Source organism: Nicotiana sylvestris, chromosome 1, assembly GCF_000393655.2.
Source record: "Nicotiana sylvestris chromosome 1, ASM39365v2, whole genome shotgun sequence".
Classification (NCBI taxonomy): domain Eukaryota; kingdom Viridiplantae; phylum Streptophyta; class Magnoliopsida; order Solanales; family Solanaceae; genus Nicotiana; species Nicotiana sylvestris.
In genome coordinates this window covers 180,663,565-180,682,709 of record NC_091057.1, presented here as the reverse complement: position 1 = coordinate 180,682,709, position 19,145 = coordinate 180,663,565, and the positions used below count along the sequence as shown (strand labels likewise).

The following is a 19,145-nucleotide window of genomic DNA, read 5'->3' as shown; positions in this document are numbered from 1 at the left end:
TACACTTCCCATATCAAAGATAAATCTTTCAACTTCTGTAAATTCTACAACGTACGATCCCAATTGTTATCTCTTGATGATCTAAACTAGTTATCAAAATACAGAAAAATAGACATTAAAATAATAAACGAATTACTGTTTCCAATCAATCAACAAATCATTCAATCCTCTGTTTCTTACCTTACCCTTACTATTACTAACAAAACCAGCATTCTTGTTCTCCAAGTAAAGAATTCTGTTGTTCACAGCATCAAGTTTTGATTCCACTAACGTCAGAATATCAATCTCTTCTTCTTTTTCTGATAATTCCTTATTCGCATTTTTGTTGGGAGTTAGGGTTTTAGTATACAAATTAAGAACTTGTTTAACAGCATCCAAATTTTCAGGCCAAGTCTGAAGTTCCCCTTGAGGACTCGTAATAATAGTACAACACTTGATATCACAGAGAGTTGAAAGCTCCATTGTTTTCCTCTTTATGCATTCTTTCCTGACTTGATATGTTTTGGGATTGTTTGTTTTCTTCTTGTTTTGGTTTTCTTCTGCCATGGCTAATTGTTTGCACCGAATAATTTTGACAAAGTGAAGAGTCGCGAGAGGAATATATATAGTGATTTTTTGTTAAAAGATGGAAACCGCCAAACTTATAACATATCTCTTAATGGAATCCTACTTTGGAAATTTATACTTTTGGTAATAGAAGTTACCTAATTAAGTTGCAATTACTAATTCCAAATCCTAATTTGCATAGGAATGCTGAATACAATTATTATTATTATTATTATTATTATTATTATTATTATTATTATTCTTTTTCGGCAGGGGAGGAAAGCATTTTTCTAATAAATCGGCTCAATTCTATGCGTAAGACAATTTCGTTAATAAAAAAAAAATATTGGTTTTGTTTGATGGGTATTTATATATCAACAATTTTTGTATTTGCTGGTTATATATATACATATATCCCTTTCAACACTTTTCACCCTTTTTTCCCCTACTAGGAAATAAAAGTTATTTTTGTTTGGTGGGTAGAATTCTCTTAGTATACTTTCACATATTTTTCTCTAAATGTATAAGAAAAAAGTGATATGGTTTGGGTTGATATATATTTTTCCTCAACACTATCTTTCTCTATATAGAATAAAAATCTTTTGTTTGGTTTAATTGGTGTGTATTTTCTCTCTATTATATTTCAATCTCTATAAAGCAAATAAATTTTATTCATTTAATTTGCTTTGTGTTTCTCTCTAATACTTTCACAGATTTTATTTAGTATTTGATATAATACTAAAATAAAACACTAAAACTTGTGCATAGAAGACCTCTATGAAATTGACACATGATTAAGAGAACACACTTGAGAGACACTATCAATCTATAAATTAATACTTCCTCTGTTCCAGTTTATGTGAACCTATTTCCTTTTTGGTCCGTTCCAAAAAGAATGAACCCTTTCTAATTTTGGTAACAATTTAGCTTAAAGTTACAACTCTACCCTTAATGAGAAGCTTTTACAACCATACAAATACTTTGAGCCCCATTTGGACTTGTTTAGGACCACAAATTCCAAAAGTCTTCATTTTTTTCTTAAACTCCGTGCCCAGTCAAACAGGTTCACATAAATTGGAACAGAGGGAGTATTAATTACTGGTTAAACTTATTAAAATAAGGTTAATATCAAAGAGAGGAAGAAAACAATGATAGTAAATATTGAAGGAGCCATAAATTGACTAGAATTTGGAAGCCTTGGATAGCCATCGTGAAGGTAAAACACAGTCTTCTCCATTGGATGAAATCTTTCTTGGAAAAGCCCATCCTTCCCTAAATGTGAAAATCCCTGCATCTTTCTGCATTAACAACTCACTTTGTACATTCCCAGTTTCACCTGCTTGTAGCAACATGTCATTGTAATACTCAATCCCATAAAACATTCCTGTGTCATCTGCATTAAAAAAGTTTAACCTAAAGTTATCACATGGCTATAAAAGATTCATATAGACGACTCCAATGAGTTTGGGGCAGGGAGACACCCTTTAGTAAGGGGTGTCATCCGACATCGCTTCATATTAAATAAGACAAAGTATAAATCAATTTGGTACAAGATGCAAAGCTTTAAAACCATCATAGTCCAAGATAAAGGCGGACTCCGGATTTTTAATGCAATGGAGGCACTTCTGCTCAACTAGTGCTCTCTAAAGACTTTTAATATTTAGGGTGCCAAGTTATTTAAGTTAACTATTTTCAAGGTATATGTATATACATATACAAGATTTCTGCCGAAGTTACCATGATTTTTACTCTTAAGGAGTCAAAAGGAAGACTGGAACTCAATAAAGGCAAACTCAAGTCATTTGGGATTCATTTTCGCTGTTGTTTCCTCAGTTTTCTTATCTTATGCTCTTCCCAAAAGAGCTTGATATTAAAAAAAAAATTATAATCTTTTTATTTCAAATCCAATATTTTGAGAGATTATTTCAAGATTTTGAAGTTTGCCTTATGATAAGCAACCTCCACTTCCAACCAAGAGGTTGTGAGTTCGAGTTTCCTCAAGAGCAAGGTGGAAAGTTCTTGGAGGGAAGGATGCCGAGGGTCTATTTGGAAATAGCCTCTCTACCCTAGGGTAGGGGTAAGGTCTGCGTACACACTACCTTCCCCAGACCCCACTAAGTAGGATTATACTGGGTTATTATTGTTGTTGTTGAATTTTGCCTTATGTTGAGTTTTAATTTGTATTTAAAATGTATGTAATTGTTTCAAGTACGTTGGTGAAGTAGTGCAAGTCTTAGGGTGGTTTTGTATTTATTTTGTAATTTTTGTTTTGAGAATTGTATTCAATTTGCGTATTTTATTTTCCAATGTATCCTTTGGAAATTGTTTTTTCCCAAAGTTAATAAGAACATACTGCCTCCAAAACCGTAGTTCTTTTATTTAGAGACCGTTTGCAATCTTTAATTTTGAGAATAAGTGAGAAAATTATGCTGATGATAATATAACATTAACTTTTTAATTATTTGTATCTATTTTTAGAATATTAAAGAGAGTGACGGCCAGCCAGCTCCTTCTGATACTTTTCCCATGTCTGAAAATTTAGACTTCTCGATCAATTAGTAATGAACTATTGATCCTTGATTCAAGAGTAACAGCTCCACATTAACCAGCTTGCATACAATCAAATGTGTAATTTATAATGTATAAGAATCATTTTAGGTTACATGCTACGGTTCAAGATTCGAAATGTTCTAAATGTGTATAGTTAATTGTCCGAAGCATGTTTAACATCTTCAAGATTTTGCATGAAGACGATGACATAAAGACCGTATTGTCAGAAGTTCAATAGGAACCATTTGTCATAAATTACATTTTACCATAAATTGTAAAAAAAAAAAAAAAAAAGGCACTTAACTCTTTGAGTTGAATTATAAAAGGAATTAAGCACAGTAACAGAAAGCTGATAAACCAACTGAGACCGCGAGAACGAACAGGAAAATAGTATACTTAACTTGGGAGAAGCATCATGTTCAAATCCCTATATGAATGATTCCATGGCATCCGCCCAATCTGCTTTGCTAAGTTTTGAAGATACCAAAAAACGCAAAACTCGATTTACAATCAAATACGTAGATACAACAACAAAATATGCAGAAGAAATCAAATCAACCATTAGCACATAAAACAAAAGGGGAAAATGAAAAATAGAACAAACAGGACGAAAATAACAATCAAACAAAAGACATAATTTCAAACAATATCGAATCGAAGAGGAAAATGCAGAAGAAGATTGCGCTTGTCCTTTTGGATTCTCTGATCAGATTGAAGAAGAAAACATGGAAGACAAAGAGCTTATTTAAGGAAAAGCAGATGAAAGAACTCGGTAGAACGGTAAAAATAGGTTAGCAAATTCCACCAACATAGTCCGCAGACAAATGCAGCTCATTATATTTGTGTCAATTAAGTGCATGGAACTTGTAATCTGAGACCAATGGTGGAACGAAGTTAATTATAAGCCTATTGACATATAACTTGTTTAAGGAAGCACACGGCCAAAAAAAATTATGGACACTTACTATTTCCGCAAGACTAATGAATTCATATACATCTATTATTTAATTAATCATAGTAACTCAACCATACTCTCACCTTAATTTTTCACTTAAACGTTAGAAAATTAGTGTGAATTGGTATATATAAACTTCAGGTGTAACCAACTTAACCTTTAAAGAATTATCCACTGATAGTTATAATTAACTTATGCCAATAGAGAAATTTCTTGTTCTTTACCCAAACGACTTGCAGGTTCTATATCTACTTTTACTCTCAATTGAACGAAAGCAGGCAACAACACCAGACAATCAAATCTATGCCTCCATGAAGAAATGGAAAGTCTACGTGGTCGAATAGCCTCCCAGTAGAAGCAAGAGTTCTAACATCAAGAAATTTAAGAGTAACTTGACAATCTGATGTTTTGAGCCTACAATAAAAAAGCGCAAAATGACAATACAAAATAAAAAGAGACAACAGAAGAACAGAATATATATGGTTCTTTGTAATTGTTGTTGATTCATGGAATTATGAATTGTAACGTACAACGGTCTCTTTATTTGCTAGCAAATTCAATGTACTTATATGTTTATACGTAATGTATAATTGTCTAGTGTCTGATTTTTTTTTATTTTTTTTTATAAATCTGCATTGGTTTTTAAAGAGCATAATGATGGCAGAAAGTTGAAGAGACTCAACACTTTTACCATGATAAACATTAATTATTCAAAAATATTTTTACCTTTTTGTGCATCTATATTAAAAGAATAGTTTAGATATTAAAGGGCGGAAAAGTCATTTAATTTCTTGTAGATTTTTGGTCTTTCAGTCTTCGAGAGTGAAAGGATGAAGTCGTACAGTTTTCTCAGTACCATCCAAGACATCATAAATTGTTTAATTTCAGTTATACTTTTTCCTAGACAGATGATTGTGGAGTCCATCACACTGCATTGTTGTAGATGGTTCAAAAAGAATTTGATATAAGTAGGTAAAAAAAAATATATCAAGAGAAATGCATTGAACTCAAGCAGAACAATAAGAATGGAAGTCAAACTCTACCTTATTTGACTTTAGAGCCAACCGTTGTAGCATTCAGTTGAAAAACCAATCTTCTCTGTCCCTCTTCATCTGTGACCTGAAAATCAATTACTTTTATAAGTAAAGGATCCAAATTGAAAATGATAGAGCTTCTGAGGATAAAAAGGTTTGATCAAGCACTTCTATACAGCGTGCAGCACTGACATGTGTCCAAATGCAATATAGGATCAATACAGTACTAAAGATAAGATAAAGAAAAATATCGATTTTCTATAAGACAGGTATATTCGTCCCATTTTCCCTACGAATTATGACAGGCATCGGGACATTGTGGAAAAATTCTCTACTTTTTTCTTTGCATGATACAAGGAGATTTTATGTTTAATGACAAAGATAATTCTCTACTTTTGAGTATTTCCATCTTTATATAGTTATGATGTTTGCTTTCCAGGCTAGGAAGCTTGATTCCCTACGTCAAGAAGAAGATACTGGAAATCAAGAGGAATTTGACAGGAATATAGCCGGGGCAATAAACAATGAGGCTCTTGAAGTAGCTGTTACCACAGATAATGCTCGAAATATACCACCACATGATCTGGCAACCACTGTGCCGCAGTTGGCATATCCACTGAACAGGATTATTCTCGAAGGAGAGTGGGACTATCTTTTGGATGTTTTGAAGCTCACAGAAGCTGGAGCAGAAATGAAACCTGATCTTTATCCAAGCTTTGTTTGCAACAGATCCTACAAATTGGAACATATACAGGTAAACAAATGATTGAAATTTCATTTTGTGAATGAGTCATGAGTTACGTGATTTAAGGATTTTTTTAAAAATAAAGAGCGAGTTTCTGCTAGTTTGAGGGCACAGAGCACAAGTTGATTGCTCACTTGCTTTCTTGCACTATAGTTATTTTGGTGCTGCTTTTCCTACCTTCTAATATTCAATGTTAGCACTAATCCGGGGCTATCCCCAATCTAATGTGTCTTGATTACACTACAGTTGGGTTTGATGTGCATATATTGATTATTATTTTTTCCTTGTGTTAGCAGTGAACCACTATAGTCATATTAGACCTAGCAGTTTCATATTTTCCTTTTCCAGTGTGACCAAACTCATTTATTGTAGAATGAAGAGGAGAAGAGAAGGCTGGCAGGCATATTATCATACATTACGCATCTTGTTAAGTTCAAGGATAAACATTCTATGGATGGTGTATCATCTGCAAAGCATCACAAGATTCCTGGCATGTTGTTCCAGAAGTTCTCTTCGATGTTTGCTGTTCCTGATTCAAAAAGGCTTCCGGATGAAAAAAAAGCTCTTCTTATCAACTATGTGTTGGTGCTTACTCTCTTCGTTGATGATTTTCGTAGCGATCTATCTGATATAGCCAAAGATTTGAGAATGAATATTGGAACATTGCGGCCTCACTATGAGTACTTAGGTTGCAAGCTTGTTCGTGAGAAACATGTATTATTGGCTACACTTCCCGCTCCACTGAAATTTCAAACTGTGAGGAGGAAGCGAAGAAGGTAGATTCTCTTTTACATAGTTATGGGAGTAATGGAGAAGAGCCAATTCGGCAATTGCGAATGAGGAGTTGGTTTTCAACTTACCTATATTATAACAGGAACTTGTTAGATATTTGAGTTCTGTTGAAGTACAATGTGTTGCTTCGTTACAAACCTCAGATCTTCCATGTTGCCTTATTTGTTTGCCATCAATTTTGAATACCTGTTTATTGAAAGTTGAAACTTGACTTTCTAATAGGAAGAGTTGTAATGAATGGTGCATGGATATCATACATCACATTTGATTTGCAGTTCTCAAGTTATGCAAATACAGTAGCTAGCCTTTGTTAAGTTATGTTAGATGCTTTAACAGGCTTGTTAAGAAAGGTTTTCGAGTTTTTTAAAAATTAAAAGAAAAATCTTGCTGAAATAACTCAGAACATTCTCCGGAACGCTTAAAAAAAATCCGGCTGAATAACTAGACTTGTGCTTTTAGATGAAAATTTTCCTTTTATGTTACCCTGAAATAAAGGAATGCTCTATTTCTTGAGAGAAAAACAAGTATGAACATCAATAAAGCTTATAGCAACTAGTCTTCAGAACCCCATTTTCTATTGGAAAAGAGGTAAATCTCATAGAGTAGCCAAATCCCATTTTCTATTGATTCTTATTGTTAAGAATCAATGTAACGGCAGAATTTTCACACGTTTAGTCTCTTCTTTGGTTAAAAGAGAAGTGCTTGGGAGTAATGGTGGCAAATGGGCTGGTTGGGTCTGGGCGGGTTAAAAAATAGGTTGAGTAAAAATGGATTGCGTCTCAACCCACTCATATTTCATGCGGGTCAAAAATGGGTTGGGTGTCAAATGAGCGGGTTGAATATGGGTTTAACCCATATTATATAAGTGTAATATTTTTTCAAGTGCAATTTATAAATTTTCTCTGCTCGGATTATTTCTTCATTAAATTTATTTAAATTTGACTATCATATTGTAAACTTAAGTTACTCTTCCACAAAATATGACAGTTTTCATTTTAGGAAGAAAATGTGCTTAATGCACTTCAAGCAATATCACTAATAATATATGACTATGCATTTTCCGCCTTGTTCGTATATTGTCTTCAATCCAATATAAAATTAAATAAATTTAAAAAATATAATAATAATAATAGCAATAATAATAAAAAGGGAAAAAAGAGCAAAAAATACAAATTCTTAGGGTGTGTTTGGTATGAAGAAAAATATCTTTCCATGAAAAATGAGTGATTTTATCACTTTTTTTTCCTCGTTTAGTTGATGAATGAAAAACTTTTTCTAGAAAATATTTTTTCCAAATTCCCATGTTTCTTGTGCTCTCCCCCCCTCCCCTTCCCCCCACCCCAAATACCCAACGTTTGCAAGACTTTATTTTATTCAAAAATTTAATTATTCTTTTAAAAATTCACACAAACCCAAAACTAATGTGATGCTTTACCTTTTCATGCAAGACACCTTGAAATTTGTGCTCTATAATTAAAAAGAAAATACTATTTTTTGGTTGAAAAAGAAGTATCTTTTCCACAACATAAAAAGAAAGTACTCATTTTGTTGAAATGAAAGAAAATACTTTTTCTATATCATTTTGAAAGAAAATACTTTTTTCTACATCGTGAAAAGAAATACTCATTTTGTTTAAATGAAAAAGAAAGTACTTTCTATGTTGTAGATAGAAAGTACTCTATCTATTACATGAAAATTAAATATAAAAATTAAGAGATGGAACGAGTACACTGTGATTAAATATTGAAACTTGAGGAAATTACCCAAAAAATTGCTCCAAATACTTGATGAATTAATTTGAAGCTTGAAACTTGCTCCAAAAATTTGCCCAAACACTTGAAACATAGTTAATTATGACAAATTGAGAGAAGATATAGATAGAATGTAAGAGATTAGAGAGAGAATGATATATTTTTGTAGAAAAAAAGAAGAAGGATAGGAGAACTTATAGTTAAAAATAGGGCCAAAGTATAACTTAATAAATATAGGGGTTAAATTAAAAGTTTGGGGGAGGGGGTAGGAGACATATTTAGCCGTTTATAAGCGTTGCCAACAGCTACTTTGAAAAATTAACCGTTTGCCAACGACTCTTTGATTAAAAAAAAAGTTTCACGGGACGAAATGGGTGGCCGTCCCATCCCTCGTCCCTTTTAGCCCATATCTCATCCTCCTTAATTTTCCTGGGCCGGACCGGAATCGTGATGGGCCGGGTTGTCCCGTCCCGTTGGACAGCCTTAGCTTCATATGACAGAGAATAAAATGTTTCCTTGTCTTTCCTTTGAAGTGAGAATTTTTCAGTTGTCTTTCAGAATTCACACACATGAGAAAATTTTACTTTGTTTCAAGAGATACAAGGTTCGACTTAGGACAGTTCTTTTAGTGATGAGTACAACGATTCTCTGTTACTTTGAAAAGGAACAACTTCGTTATTTTTGCCTAGCAATTTATTCTTACAATCCGATATTAATAGTGGCGGGAGATAGTAGATATGAGATGAAATAGTCAAACATAGTACAAGAGAGCTCAATTCCAAGAAATGTTGTGTCGAGGACATCTTTTCTCATGAACAAGAAAAAATCAGATACATTGAACAGGAATGACCAGTGGTCAGTGAAGATTGATCACAAGCCCTTGACCATAAAATAGTGTGTAACTTTTAATTACTCTGCAATGCAATCTGATGATGCCCATACCCTACACCTCAGCCTTCTAGTCTTAAACCACCTTCAATTTTTTTATTTTTTAGTATGGAACTATGGGTTTCAGCACTCGTATATATGCTCATGCCATTGGCTTGCCAGTTCTGGCAATTATTATTAGTGTGGACTTACAGTATTATATATGGTTTGATGCCGAAAAAACTTACTCATTTTTTGATATTTATATCAAATTGATAAATTTATAACAATATTTTAGTTAAGATTAAAAAGATTTCAAACTCTTCTACTGCTCCCACTGATAATGCCACCAACTGTCCTTGAGACTAGAGTGTGTATGTGTGTGCGTGCGTGAGACTGAGACTACCCCACTATCTAGCAAAGATGAAATATTGTTTTAAATCTTTCAACCTTTAATTGCTTTTTTGCCACACGCCCCTTCCATCAGGGAACACATTGCCGGGACGTATCCAGCTCTTCAGTATTGGGTTTATCTGAATTCAATATTTTTGACACGAAATATAAATTTATATATAAAAATTTACTAAAAATTATAACAAATAATTGATATGAATCCATAAATTTATAATGTAATAAGTTCAATGCTAAATATCTTAAAAGTTAAACCCATATAGTTCAAATCCCCTGATCTGCCTATGCACATTGCAATTATTATTTGAAAATACCGTCCAAAAACCATAATTAAGTTAACAAAGAATCATCGACATTAATAAACAAGTAGAATAACAGACATACTTAGTTGCTTTTAACTGCGTGATTTAACTTTCCATTCCCCCGTTGAATTAGTCTAACGTACAAAGTCTTACTAATTTTACATAGTCTGTGTACTTGTGAACGTCTTTTGCTCCATGTACTGTTATATTTGCAAGGCTGAGGATTCATGTTAGCAGAGACGGTGTCAAGAATTTAAGTCAACATATTCGAATTAGTACCATAAGAATTCACTCATCACTCGTTGGTAATGTGTATGAATTAACATAAATATATAAGTAGCATTTAACTACTACTTGTATATTATATATAAAATTAAATATTGGTGGCTTAATAATATTATTACGTCATACTTGTATGCTTAGATTTTGCATATGACCTGGTGTTAGCTAATTCGTTGGATTTTGCTAAAGCATTTGACCTAGTGTTAGCTAATTCGTGTTTCCAGAAGAAGAAGGAGGAACATTTGGTCACTTTCCGGAGTAAAATTGCTGGAACTCAGATTGATTACCTTCTTCTTAGGAGGGGTGATAGGGGCGTGTGCACTGATTTCAAGGTTATCTCGAATGAGTGTCTATCGACGCAATATAGACTCTTGGTATTAGACTTGGAGGTTAAGAGAGTAAGGAAGAAGAGAGCGGTGTACGGCCAACCGAAGAATAAGTGGGGAGCCTTGACTAAGGCAAAGGCGCAAGAGTTGAGGGAAAAGCTATTGGCCATGGGGGCCTGGAGGAGTAGTGGGGACACAAGTTATATGTGGACCACGACAACGAACTGCATTAAGGAAGCTGCTAGAGAGGTGTTAGGCGTATTGAAGGGTTATTCGGGAGGCCACAAAGGGGACGGGCGGTGGAATGAGGAGGTCCAAGGAAAAGTGGAAGCTAAGAAAGCAGCATATATGGAGCTAGTGGGGTGCACTGATGAGGAAGAGCAGAGGACGTGTAGGGAGCAGTATAAGTTGGTAAGGAAAGAGGCAAAATTGACAATCACGACGGCTAAGACTCCAGCTTTTGAGCAATTATATGAGGATCTTGGGGGCAAAAGAGGCGACAGAAAGTTGTACAAGTTAGCTAATATCAGGGAGAGGAAGGCTCGGGACCTGGATCAAGTGCGGTGCATTAAAGACGAATACAATAGAGTTCTGGTGGAAGAGGCGGTATTAAGCGTAGATGGCAAGAGTACTTCCATAGACTCCTGAACGAGGAAGGGGATATGAACATCGTACTAGGAGAGTGGGACAACCCAGGCAGTCAGAGGGATTTTGGGTTTTGCAGGCGTATTAGGAGCAAGGAGGTTGAGGGGGAAATGTGGAAGATGAGCAGGGGTAAGGCAGATGGGCCTGACGAGATCCCAATAGAAATTTTGAAGGAAGCGGGGCAGGCAGGCTTGGAATGGCTTACTAGGTTATTTAATATCATTTTCAGGGGAAACAAGATGCCTGAGGAGTGGCGGTAGAGTTTGATGATCCCATTTTACAAGAACAAAGGTGATATTTAGAACTACAACAACTATAGGGCTATCAAGCTGCTGAGTCATACTATGAAAATTTGGGAGAGGGTGGTGGAGAGGAGGGTGCGATGTAGTGCTGCTATTTTCGAGAACCAGTTCGGGTTTATGCCAGGAAGGTCTACTACAGAAGCTATTCATCTTGTGAGGAGATTGGAGGAGCAATATAGGGAAAGGAAGAAGAACTTGCATATGGTATTCATAGACCTGGAGAAGGCTTATGATAAAGTCCCGAGAGAGGTCCTATGGAGATGTATGGAGGCTAGCGGTGTCCTGGTGGCATATATTTGGGTGATTAAGGACATTTACGAGGGAGCGAAAACTCGGGTGGGGACTGTGGGAGGAGACTCGGATCATTTTCCAGTGGAGATGGGCTGCATCAGGGATCGGCTCTTAGCCCATTTTTGTTTGCCTTAGCGTTAGAGGTGTTGGCGCGACACATACAAGAGGAGTTGCCATTGTGTATGCTATTCGCTAATGATATAGTCCTAATTGATGAGACGCGTGAAGGAGTTAACGCTAGGTTGGAAGTTTGGAAAGAGACGCTAGAGTTTAAGGGTTTTAAGTTGAGTAGGTCAAAAACTAAGTACTTGGAGTGCAAGCGCAGTGATGGGATGCACGAAGAAGGAGTGGTAGTGAAGATTGGTACTCAAGTCGTCCCTAAAAAAGATAGTTTCAAGTATTTGGGTCGATCATTCAAGGCAATGGGGAGATTGACGAGGATGTTACCCATCGTATTGGAGCGGGGTGGATGAGGTAGAGGCTTGACTTGGGGGTTTTGTGTGATAAGAGTGTGCCACCTGGACTTAAGGTCAAGTTCTACAGAGTGGTGGTTAGGCCAGCTATGTTGTATGGGGCTGAGTGTTGGCCCGTCATGAAGTCCCATATCCAGAAGATGAAAGTAGTTGAGATGAGGATGCTGAGATAGATGTGTGGTCATACCAGGAAGGACAGGATTAGGAATAAAGTTATTAGGGCTAGGGTAGGAGTGGCATCTATGGAGGACAAGTTGCAGGAATCGAGGCTGAGATTGTTCGGGCATGTGAAGAGGAGAGACATAGATGCTTCGGTCAGGAAGTGTGAGAGGTTGTTCATTGCAGGTCTGAGAAAGGTAGGGGTAGGCCTAAAAAGTATTGGGGAGAGGTAGTTAGGCAGAATATGTCATTTCTCCAGCTTACCAAGGATATGACCCACGATAGAAAGACAAGGAGGTCGAGTATTAGGGTTGAAGGTTAACAATTAGTAGTGTGTTCCTCATAGGCTTACCTATAGTACTAGGACTATTTTTGTGTTATCTTATTCATCATTCTTTACTATTACATGTTGTGTCATTCGTGCACGTTACCTTAATGTATTGTTATTACTATTATTTGCTACTTGTTGCCTTATCTATATTGTTCCTTGAGCCGATGGTCTATCGGAAATAGCCTCCCTATATTTATAAGGTATAGGTAAGGTATGCGTACACACTACCCTCCCTAGACCCCATTTATGGGAATACACTGGGTTCGTTGTTGTTGTTATTGTTGTTGTACGTTATATGTGTTTACTCTTAAAATTGGATAACAATTAAACTTATAAGTGGTTTTAAGAATATGTAATTTCACTTGGCACAAATGATAAATATGAGAAGTAATGCCAGAAATTAACATTAAAATAAAATAAACCAATGTGGTGAACAACTGTGGCCTTCAAGCTAAATCGCCTTCGAACCAACTGAATATGCTAAGTATGAACTCGAACAGTAAATCTTAAGAGAGTTTAAGAGAGAAAGATGTAGTATTTTCTTGATTATCAATGAATGTCCTCCTTACATAATGGTTAAGACCCCTTTTATATAATAGAGGAATTCTATTTATGGTATAATTCTAATTACAGAAGAAAATTCCATGATTGACTAAAGGTCTGGTCTTGACTTGATACGTGCCGAGATTAATTCCACGATCACGGATATCTCGGCTTTCTGTTATTCGACCTAGCATGCTTCCTTCGATCTCGCTAGATCGTTTTCTCGTTTCGATCTCGATCACGGCCGATCTCGATCTTGATCGGCCATTGATCCACGAGCTTACCAATTCATATCCGTACCACGGTCCGATATAACCGAGGTCGAGCCTTGAACTACCACCCCAATTTTGGTTAGTCATACAAAATTAGGCAAGCCCAATTTTGACGGTATATAAATAGTCCCCTCATTTTTTGGAATGCAATGACAAAAAAATGAATTGAGTCTTCGAACTTCCCCTCGGTTTATCATGACGTATGCATCATGACGTAAGTGGCAAAGAAAATAAAGGTTCGAAAGCTAGCTTTTCCCGAGGAAGACTCCGAGAACTCGAGCGAGTTTGGCGGTGGAGAAGATTATGAGGGCGAAGAAACTTCCACCGATAAGGATTGTGCTGCTCAGGCTTTGTGCTCTATGTAATTTCTCGCTTTTATTTTTAGGCTGATCGGACCTTGTAAAGAATTCTTGATCGGGACCTATAGCCATTGTAAAAAGGTTTTGATGAATATACAAAACTTTTTTCCCTTCCATGACTTCTGAAGTTGTTATCCCTTTGTACGGGTCAAAGCGCCTAAGCATAAGATTACGATTTTTTTTTAACGTCCAAGGTTTGAGATGGTAAGGACCGATAACAAGTACTGTCCTCGGCCGTTTCTGATCGATGGTCCCTGAATGACCATTTGAACTTGAGTTTGAGTAGATCCTAGGCTTAACAGTCGAGCGAAGATTTGCTCGAACTCGAGATAAGGCAGCCCCTTGGCTTTATAATCGAGTGAGGATTTTCTCGAACTCAAAGTGAAGGTAAACATTAGGCTTTATGATAGAGTGGAAACTTGCTCAAACTCGAAGTAAAAGTATCCCTTAGGCTTTATGATCAAGTAAGGGTTTGCTCTAACTCGAGGTAAAAGTAGCCCTTAGGCTTTATAGCCGAGTGAAGACTTGCTCGAACTCGAGATAAAATGGCCCTTGGGCTTGATAGATAGTTCCCGAGTGAGAGTTTGCTCGAAATCGGTTTAAGATAGCCCTTGGGATTTTATGATCGAGTGAGGACTTGCTCAAACTCGAAGTAAAAGTAGCTCTTAGGCTTTATGATCGAGTAAGGACTTGCTCGAACTGGAAGTAAAAGTAGCCCTTAGGCTTTATAGTCGAGTGAGAACTAGCTCGAACTTAAGGTAAAAGTAGCCCTTAGGCTTTATGATCGAGTGAGGATTTGCTCGAACTCGAGGTAAAAGTAGCCCTTAGGCTTTTATACTCGAGTGAGGACTTGCTCGAACTTGAGATAAAGTGGCCCTTGGGCTCAATAGATAGTCCCCGAGTGAGAGTTTGCTCGAATGCGGTTTAAGATAGCCCTTGGGCTTTTATGATCGAGTGAGGAATTATTCGAACTCGAAGTAAAAGTAGCCCCTAGGCTTTATGATCGAGTGAGAACTTGCTCGAACTCGAAGTAAAAGTAGCCCTTAAGCTTAATAGTCGAGTGAGGATTTGCTCGAACTTGAGGTAAAAGTACCCCTTAGGCTTTATAGTCGAGTGAGAACTTGCTTGAGCTAGAGGTAAAGTGGACCTTGGGCTTGATAGATAGTCCCCGAGTGAGAGTTTGCTCGAACTCGGGTTAAGATAGCCCTTGGGCTTTTATGATCGAGTGAGGACTTGCTCGAACTTGAAGTAAAAGTAGCCCTTAGGCTTTATAGTCGAGTGAGGATTTGCTCGAACTCGAGGTAAAAGTATCCCTTAGGATTTATAGTCGAACGAGGACTTGCTCGAACTCGAGGTAAAGTGGACCTTGGGCTCGATAGATAGTGCCCGAGTGAGAGTTTGCTCGAACTCGTGTTAAGATAGCCCTTGGGCTTTTATGATCGAGTGAGGACTTGCTCGAACTTGAAGTAAAAGTAGCCCTAAGGCTTTATAGTCGAGTGAGGATGATACCTCGAACTTGAAGTTAGAGTGGCCCTTAGGCCTTCGTATTTGTTATGGATTTCGGACGTCTCCGATCTGTGTTAATTTGGCCGTATCCTCTTTAGTTCGGAACTTTCCCTTTGGGATAATTTTCCTGTTTCTCTTCGAGCTTGCCCGAAGTGTCAGTCCTCGAGTGGGGTGGCCGTATCCTATAAAAATAGAGAGTTGCCAAAGAGGTCTTATGATCTCGAAGTTTTAACGATTCGATCTTGTTTATTTTTCGAACGACAGTTCCCAATTGTGGGGGTAATTATCCAAACTCCGGTTATGATCGACCCTTAGTCCTGTTTATATAATAGATCGAGAGTATGAAATTGTAAAATAGAAGGACCTTTCTAAGACATGAGATAATTGCAAGGAAAAAATACTTCTCTTTATTATTGAGAAAAACGATTACAAATGCATACATGTTTTGAGCCACGGCTCGATCAACCTGTGTGGGCACGGCTCGTTCGACCATTTGGCCCTATCGAGACCCTACCACTATGAAGTAATTTCCTCGCAACAAAGTTGACATCCAAAAGTAATGCCTCTCAATATTCGAGATTTATTATAGGGAACCCCGGATACTGTTGAATCCTGTCTTTGACACCGATTCGAGGTCGGCCTTCGATTTTAAGTTAGCAGGATCCGTTGTTGCCCCATTAAAAACCTTGCCGAAAAACCCAATTGGAACAAAAATGGTTCAAGGGAAAAAGAATGCAACGCGTGCTTTAAGATCCAAGCTTTGTGCCGCTCCTTATCGATAACATGTAAGTGTTAGTCGAAAAATAGAAAGAATTGAAATGGGGTCGTACCTTCATTCGGATTTTGGATGTTTAATGTGACCTTCCTCACTACCAAGTCCTCGCGGGCTTTGACCTCGATTACTTCTCCCCTCATTTCGTGCGAATCTTTGCCAGACCTGATGCCTCTATAGTCTCCGTTGTACAGTTGATATCAATCTCTATTCGACCTTGGCTCTCGATCGATATCCCTATTGATTCTATCCATTGGCATGTTAGGATAAACGGACTCGGAAGGAGTCCCCAGTTGATCATCCTCAACCCTGATCTTTAACTGCTATCGATTGTGCACATCGGCTCAAGTGGCAGATGGGTACTCTATCAAATTTTGCTTCAAATACTGTGAAGCTATGGAACTTCGAGTGTTGAGACCTTGAGTGAAAGCTTGAACAACCCAGTCATCGGTTACTTGAGGCAAATCCATTCTCTCAGCCTGGAATCGAGATACGAATTCCCTGAGCATCTCGTTATCTTTTTACCTTACTTTGAAAAGGTCTGACTTCCTTGTTGCAACTTTAATGGCTTTGATGTGTGCCTTTACAAAAGAATCTGCAAGCATAGCAAACGAATCAATAGAATTAGGCGGTAAGTTATGATACCATATCATGGCACCCTTCGATAGAGTTTTCCCGAACTTCTTCAGCAATACAGACTCAATCTCATCGTCTTCCAAGTCATTTCCCTTGATGGCGCATGTGTATGAGGTGACATGCTCGTTTGGATCTGTTATCCCGTTATACTTCGTGATCTCGGGCATACGAAAGTTCTTGGGGATCGGCTTTGGAGCCGCACTCGAGGGGAAAGGTCTTTGTACAAACTTTTTGGAATCTAGTCCTTTCAATATCAGTGGTGCCCCTGGGATCTAGTAGATCCTGGAATTATAAGTTTCCACTTTCTTATCGTTTTTCTCGATCTTCTTTTCCGTTGTTTCGATCCGCTTTGTCAACTCTTCGAGTATCTTTAGGATAGCGGGATTTGTCTCTGATTCTCCTCCATTCGATCCTGTTTGTACCGATTCGGCTCTAGGAACAGTTTCTTGTAATGGCTCGAGCTCGATCATGCTTGGTGCACGATTCTGATTTTGGAACTGTACTATTGCAGCTTGTTGTATCTGCAACATTTCGAATATCATTCGAAGGCTAATCTTGCCTTCTTCACCGCCCTGTGCATTCTGGTCGGCTGCTCGAGCATCTCTGCGAACGCTATTTTCAGGATCGATGGCCAAATTCTCATTAATGGCAATATGGGAGCTGACGTCGATTGGGTCTAGACTGGGGCTCCATCGGGGTTGACTGGAGGTACTCCGTTTCCCGGGGCGGCTATGTTGTCGTTCTCGCCGTGGAAACCAAGGCCATTATCTGTGTGTGTGGGTGCTACTTGAAAGTTTGACATGTTAGTCCTGGAATCAAAAATACTTCAAAGAGCAAGCGTAAAATAGTGTGTGTTACAAAAATTGTACCAAGCAACTACTATTATCTTTAGCCTCACGGTGGGCGCCAAATTATTTACCCTTAAAATTGGATAACAATTAAACTTATAAGTGGTTTTAAGAATATGTGATTTCACTTGGCACAAATGATAAATATGAGAAGTAATGCTAGAAATTAATATTAAAATAAAACAAACCAATGTGGTGAACAACTATGGCCCTCAAGCTAAATCGCCTTCGAACCAACTGAATATGCTATTGAAAAAGTATAACTCGAACAGTAAAGCTTAAGAGAGTTTAAGAGAGAAAGATGTAGTATTTGCTTGATTATCACTGAATATCCTCCTTACATAATGGTTAGGACCCTCTTTATATAATAGAAGAATCATATTTATGGTATAATTCTAATTACGGAAGAAAATCCCACAATTGGCTAAAGGTGTGGTCTCAACTTGATACGTGCCGAGATTAATGCAACGATCCTTGCCCGATCACGGATATCTTGTCTTTCTGTTATTCGACCTAGCATGCTTCCTTCGATCTCGCTTGATCTCTTTCTCGCTTAGGTATCGATCACGGCTGGTTTCGATCTTGATCGGCCATTGATCCACGAGCTTACTGATTCATATATGTACCACGGGCCGATATAACTGAGGCCGAGCCTTAATCTACCACCCCGATTTCGGTTAGTCATACAAAGTTAGGCAAGCCTGATTTTGACGGTATACAATATGCTTAGAGAGTAACATCAATTTTTGTATTTTTCTTTAGGAAAAATTATACAACTCTTAATATACTTTGTATGTTCTTAAAAAGTCTTTCTATTTTTCAATTTCATTTTACATTGTAAAATAAAGTCTTCCTATCTTAATATACTTTGTATGTTATATGAGTAGCAGTAAATTTATCTGCTTTTCATAGTTTGTGATGTTAAAATATGTGAAACTTAATCTGAAACATATATCATGGTTAAAGGACTCTTTAGCCTTTACACCATGAAGAATAAATTTATTGGATTCTTTTATAAGGTATATCAATTACTTCGTTTATTTGTTATTCGTTTATTCTTTTACATGAATAAAAATATATTAAATTACTTTCCCAATTCTACGTGTAAGTTTATCTTCTGGTACATGCCGAGGCTGTTTTTGTCAATGTTCTTTCTTTTCTGAATTTCAATGAGCTTCTAATACCAGATGATTAAACTAAGAAGTATCTGGTCTCTCTACTTTCCTTTCTTGCCCTCTTATCCCTCTTCATTTGGCTGAACTCTTGGAAATTTCATGACCTAACACGATTATAAAAGTTGCTAGCAGGAAGAGGTCCAGAAATGAGAGAAAATATCAAAGTTAACGTCAAACGACAAGTAGAATGATCAAAGGTTCGGTCACAAAAAGGGAAAAAGGAAAATTCCAGCTTATTGCTTTACAATATCAAAACTTTGCTTGAGAAATGA

General features: G+C 37.0%; 3 protein-coding genes and 1 long non-coding RNA gene across 4 annotated transcripts; 3 read left to right on the top strand and 1 right to left on the bottom strand.

Moving 5' to 3' along the window:
* Positions 1-1,468: 1,468 nt before the first annotated feature.
* On the bottom strand, positions 1,469-5,360 carry LOC104248219 (uncharacterized). The gene is made up of 2 exons (XR_716410.2): positions 5,095-5,360; positions 1,469-1,939 (listed from the first exon to the last, which is right to left on the bottom strand). It is a non-coding gene; the product is annotated as an uncharacterized lncRNA (long non-coding RNA).
* Positions 5,361-5,509: 149 nt separating this feature from the next.
* Positions 5,510-6,653, top strand: LOC104248210 (DNA-directed RNA polymerase I subunit rpa49-like). The gene is made up of 2 exons (XM_009804428.2): positions 5,510-5,839; positions 6,203-6,653. Exons 1-2 carry the CDS (start codon positions 5,510-5,512, stop codon positions 6,608-6,610), a joined length of 738 nt encoding a protein of 245 aa, XP_009802730.2. The 3' UTR covers positions 6,611-6,653.
* Positions 6,654-9,377: 2,724 nt separating this feature from the next.
* Positions 9,378-11,209, top strand: LOC138877543 (uncharacterized). The gene is made up of 3 exons (XM_070157160.1): positions 9,378-9,454; positions 10,170-10,258; positions 10,377-11,209. Exons 1-3 carry the CDS (start codon positions 9,378-9,380, stop codon positions 11,207-11,209), a joined length of 999 nt encoding a protein of 332 aa, XP_070013261.1.
* Positions 11,210-11,550: 341 nt separating this feature from the next.
* On the top strand, positions 11,551-12,272 carry LOC104248237 (uncharacterized). The gene is made up of 2 exons (XM_070157154.1): positions 11,551-11,770; positions 11,935-12,272. Exons 1-2 carry the CDS (start codon positions 11,551-11,553, stop codon positions 12,270-12,272), a joined length of 558 nt encoding a protein of 185 aa, XP_070013255.1.
* Positions 12,273-19,145: the final 6,873 nt, after the last annotated feature.

Bases quoted from the DNA above. Each gene is read 5' to 3' on its own strand.
- LOC138877543 (XM_070157160.1), top strand. From the start codon at position 9,378: ATGGGTTTCAGCACTCGTATATATGCTCATGCCATTGGCTTGCCAGTT. The intron at 9,455-10,169 runs GTATTATATATG...TATATTTGCAAG, and splicing joins ATTATTAGTGTGGACTTACA to GCTGAGGATTCATGTTAGCA. The intron at 10,259-10,376 runs GTAATGTGTATG...TTGTATGCTTAG, and splicing joins AATTCACTCATCACTCGTTG to ATTTTGCATATGACCTGGTG.
- LOC104248210 (XM_009804428.2), top strand. From the start codon at position 5,510: ATGTTTGCTTTCCAGGCTAGGAAGCTTGATTCCCTACGTCAAGAAGAA. The intron at 5,840-6,202 runs GTAAACAAATGA...CATTTATTGTAG, and splicing joins ACAAATTGGAACATATACAG to AATGAAGAGGAGAAGAGAAG.
- LOC104248237 (XM_070157154.1), top strand. From the start codon at position 11,551: ATGAAAATTTGGGAGAGGGTGGTGGAGAGGAGGGTGCGATGTAGTGCT. The intron at 11,771-11,934 runs GTATGGAGGCTA...TGTTTGCCTTAG, and splicing joins GAGAGAGGTCCTATGGAGAT to CGTTAGAGGTGTTGGCGCGA.